This window comes from Micropterus dolomieu, linkage group LG23 (assembly GCF_021292245.1).
Source record: "Micropterus dolomieu isolate WLL.071019.BEF.003 ecotype Adirondacks linkage group LG23, ASM2129224v1, whole genome shotgun sequence".
Taxonomy (NCBI): domain Eukaryota; kingdom Metazoa; phylum Chordata; class Actinopteri; order Centrarchiformes; family Centrarchidae; genus Micropterus; species Micropterus dolomieu.
Genome location: NC_060172.1, coordinates 10,424,983 through 10,429,469, shown reverse-complemented (window position 1 = coordinate 10,429,469; position 4,487 = coordinate 10,424,983). Strand labels below are relative to the sequence as shown.

Here is a 4,487-nt window from a genome sequence, read left to right as displayed (position 1 = left end):
GCTGATTGGTCTGTTTAGTATCTGTTATTTAGTATGTGTTTTGGTTCTATCTCTTGTGTTCTACTGTTTCGCCTTGTTTATTCTTGTGAGGATTGTTGTGTTGGTTCTCAGTCTGTTTTCACTGTTATGTTGTAGTCCATCTGTATTAGTCTATAGTCTACGCTGTGCCTTTAGTGCTGTTCAGTCTGTTTCCTGTCTAGTTTGGTTTTGATCCGTGCCTGCCTCAGTTCCTGTCTCTTTCTGTTATTATCTGGTGTTTGTTTCATGCTTGGTTTCTGTCTGCCTGTCTGTTAAGTGTAATTGAGATCTCTGCCTGATTAGTCGTTCATTTGTTTACGATCATTCTGTGTGTTCTTGTTCTGTTCAGTTATCTTAGTCCGTTCTGTCTTGTGGAGTTGCCTGTGTTTCTCTACTTGGTCTGTCTTGTCTGTTCTGTGTTCCAGTTAGATTCTCCTTGTGTTTTGCAACTTGTTAGTATCTGTCTGTTTCCTCCTGCTGTCTTTCAGCCTGCCTGTCTGTCTGCTGTCATTATTAGTATCACCTGTTTGTGCTCCCATCCTCCATGTTAGCCTGTGCTCAAATGTGTCACTTCTGTTCAGCTGTTGCTGGTTCGTTGTATGTATGTCTTCTCGCCGCATGTCTGCCTGTTACCTGTCTGTTCCTGATTCCTCTTGCTTGTTGGAGTATTACCTGCTGGATTGTTTTGGACTTTGCTTTCTGTTCCATGGACTTATGAATTTTGGATACTGCCGTAAGTTTAGTTGGCTTTAATAAATACTCAGAAACTGTACCTGTTCTGCCTCTGTGTCCTGCTTTTGGGTCCTAAAACCTGTTCCTGCCTGAAAACACGGCAAAGCGTGACAACTGAAGCTTCTACTCTACTGAAAAGATGCAAAATTTCAGAAGACGAAGCCATCTGTGTAGAGCAATGAGGAGACTGTGATGTTCCTCAAATTAATACATACCGGTAAACATAAATGCAATATTTGCTTAATTTCTAATATTTGCACAACAGTAGCGGATGGAAACTTGCATTCATTCGCATTTTCTGTTGTTGATGTATTTGTAAATTCAGTTAAAATTTGCACTAAATTCAGATGAAAACCTGGCTATTGTCATTGTGAGGATGCTAGCATGCTGATGTTGACATTTGGCGCAAAGCACCACTGTGCCTAAGTAGGCCTACAGCCTCACAGAGCCTCTAACATGGCTCTAGACTCTTAGTCTTGTTTTTGCTTTCCTATCCTATCAATCATCTTCCAACCTGATTTACTATCCTTTTAATCATCTCTCAACCTAAAACCCTCTGGGGTTCCTGACCTCCAGATAGGCAACACACTGTTTCAGGTCATACTCATTTCCTCCATTGTTACCGTTGCTGTGACTCACAAATGCACCCTCCTGATTTCTGCATCATTTAAATTCAATAGTAGGCATATGGTACCTTTTAAACATGCGTTTATGTAGTGCATGTTTAAGGTACCACATGCCTAAGTGGTAATTCTGCACTGTCTCTGCAATGTCAATGCACTTCATCAGTGAAACTCTGCAGGGCATCTTAACAGTATGCAGCTATTCATACCAATCAACTGCTAAGAGTTTGCATAAAAGCTCTGCCCAGCATAGATTTGGATTTAGTGTCCAGAACTTGACAGCTGGGGAAATAAGTAAAGAGTCAGAGGCTTGTTCTTGCCTTGTGTTCTGTCTGTCTTCTGAAATGACATTTGTATTCCTCTGATGGATTATAAAGTCATTTATTTAAAAAAAAAAAAAAAATAGTCACAAGGTTTGTTTGCGGCATGTGTAATTCCTTGATAATTTTTTTATGCAGGGATTATAGCATGGCTGAGGAAACTTATTAATACTGGAGTTAGGCAATTAGAGTGGGATAAATCACACAAACTGCAGGCAGCTTGATTCAGTGATTGCTTGACTTTGTAGGAGTGAAAAGGCTCAGGAGACTGACTTTGTTCAAAAGATAATTGTTGGCAATGACAAAGTGGGGGGGGGCTTGTTTTACTGTATTTGTGTGGTCTTAAAACCATGATCCAACAGTTTAAAGGGCTTTTTGAGGGTCAAAACTTGGTTATAGCGTTCAGGTTAGAATTGGGTTAGGGTAAGGGTTAATATAGGCATGTGGTTGTGGTGGTTAAGGTTAGGGAAAGGGGCTAGGGAATGCATTATGTGAATAGGGGGTCCCCACAAAGATAGTGCTACAAGGCCGTGTGGGTGTGTGTGATGCGGGTGCCTGACCAAGCAAATGTGAATGCCTGTAATCCAGTTACACACTTAGTAAATTATTATCCTTGACCTTGGAGCGGGAATAGACAAATTCTTTACTGTCTGATTGAGCTTGAAGAAGAAGCACAGTGAGAGAAAACAACAGCAGATAAGAGTCAACGTGATGCAACAATTTCAGTTCGGTCCCAGGATCAAATTTGGGAACAAGAAATAAATATCTATTGTACCATCTCGTTGTTGTACAAGAATGATGTTTGCGCCTTTAGCCACGTATAAGCCACATATAATATCAATGTCATATAGCTGAAAGTACATGGACATACAGTATGTGATTTTTAGGCATCACACGGACATAAAGTCCCATTAGTATAAATCTGCTCACATAACAGCTACACTTTTCTGGCTTGAGTTAGCGTCAACAGCAATTACTCTTATAAAAGAAAACTAAGAGTCTGCAGCAATACTAATGACTCTGTGAAGGTGAGCCAAATGTTAACGTCGGCAAGCAAACGCTCAAAATGACAGCACCATTATGCAATGTTAAGTTGTAATGTTTACCATGTTCACAATTTTAGTACAGCATTTTATCATGCTAACATGTGATAAATAGCACAAGTACAACTGGTAGAATCTGATTAGTTTTGCAGGAATGTAATCATGAAACAAAATATTAGTAAAGTATTAGACAAAATAACAATATGACCTGTAGATGGCGCTAGATGAAAACCAAACGGATCATAAAAGTTATTAGTATTCATCCTGAGAGGAACATGAACATCTGAACCAAATTTAACAGCAATCTATCCAAAGGTGATCTCTGGATATAGAGTAAATATATTGTCCAAGATAAAGTGTCAAAAAAGCCCAATTTAATCACTGCTCTAAATATTTATTCACAAAAATTTGAATTCACAGCCGTCACATTAATGGACATCAAATGGGATAATTCACTTTCCCCAGTAGTCTTGCACATGTCAGCAGGTGTGGCCGGGTTGAACTGTTGGTCAGGATTTGACTCAGGAATACAAACTGTCTACATCCACTGTGCTCTCCCAAGGTTCAAAACAATATACAAAGTCTTCTGTTTCTCCTTCGGGTGGTGGGAGTAAACGTTCTCTTCTGTCAAGGATTTCTAGAGGAAGTAGATAATCGGTGTTGGACTCTGTCCTCTGCAAAGACCAGTTTAGATGCTGTGGTTTGTTTTGACTTTCACTGGCTATAATTTCTTTCATCTGCTGTTTTGATTCATCAGCTGTATATTCACAGCCTGGCGTGTTGCTTGGCTCTTCCTTGACAACACCTTTCCCTGGTTTGCTGCTCGCTGCAGATTCTGCCATTCTGTTCTTCTGATGTTCTGAGATGATTTTTGTCTGAGCTTCAGCCTCGGCCTCCTCAGCCCTGATCTGCTCCAACAGTGTTGCATACTTCTTCCCAAAGCTTTCCTCCCTTGGTGGTGCCTGCAGCGCTGACATAGGCACCTTTACAGGAGCTGGCGGAACAATGAAGCCTTCATAGGTGAGGCTGTTTGACTGCTTCTTTGTATAAACTGAAATACTGTTACGGGTTGGAGGAAGCCGAAGACCAGTATGCACAGGCAGAGTAATCCACTCTGCTGGCATCTGACAAAGTATATATTTCTTTGATAAGGCAACTGCAAAATGATAGCACAAGCGCAATGTTATTAAAATATTGCTGTTGTTAAGATATTGCTCATATAATAACCACAACAACTTTATTTCTAAGCACATTCTAATTAAAAAAAAAAAAATAAAGTTTACAAAGCTGACTTGGAGATAAGTTAAGACAAGTGGAGAAAAAAAAATTCTGAAGGTAAGATGGGAAAGAAATGTAAAAGATTAAAGGATTAAGGTAGATCACTCCAAATTCAAGTGGGTCCTGAATAAAAGGACCAAAAAGCAAAAAAAAACATAACTTCAATGTGTCACTATTTAATTTTGACAAGTAAATAATAAATAACAAAATAACATACTGCATGACATCCAGATATTTAGATCCGACCTTTACAGAATACAGCAGAGTAATGTTAATTTTTATTTATTTCTACAAAGAGGTTGAGCTTTGTGTCATCTGTGTCATATATTACTCGAAGGAAAACAGAACCCCTGTGCTACATGTAAAATTCCAGCTTACCCTTTTTTGCCACTTTTATTCTGTCCATGATCGTGGATGAATAAAAACAAGTGTTGGTGAAGATATCTGTGATCAAAATCCACTGAAAGCACCAT

The 4,487-nt window shown here is 39.3% G+C and overlaps 1 protein-coding gene across 2 annotated transcripts; it reads right to left on the bottom strand.

The window, feature by feature from the left end:
• Positions 1-3,109: 3,109 nt before the first annotated feature.
• LOC123963472 lies at positions 3,110-4,487 on the bottom strand. 2 transcript variants are annotated; one of them, XM_046040361.1, is made up of 2 exons: positions 4,393-4,487; positions 3,110-3,892 (listed from the first exon to the last, which is right to left on the bottom strand). In XM_046040361.1, exons 1-2 carry the CDS (start codon positions 4,418-4,420, stop codon positions 3,258-3,260), a joined length of 663 nt encoding a protein of 220 aa, XP_045896317.1. In that variant the 5' UTR covers positions 4,421-4,487; the 3' UTR covers positions 3,110-3,257. The 2 variants fall into 2 exon arrangements, with proteins under 2 accessions (XP_045896317.1, XP_045896318.1); XM_046040362.1 differs by having other exon boundaries at positions 3,110-3,730.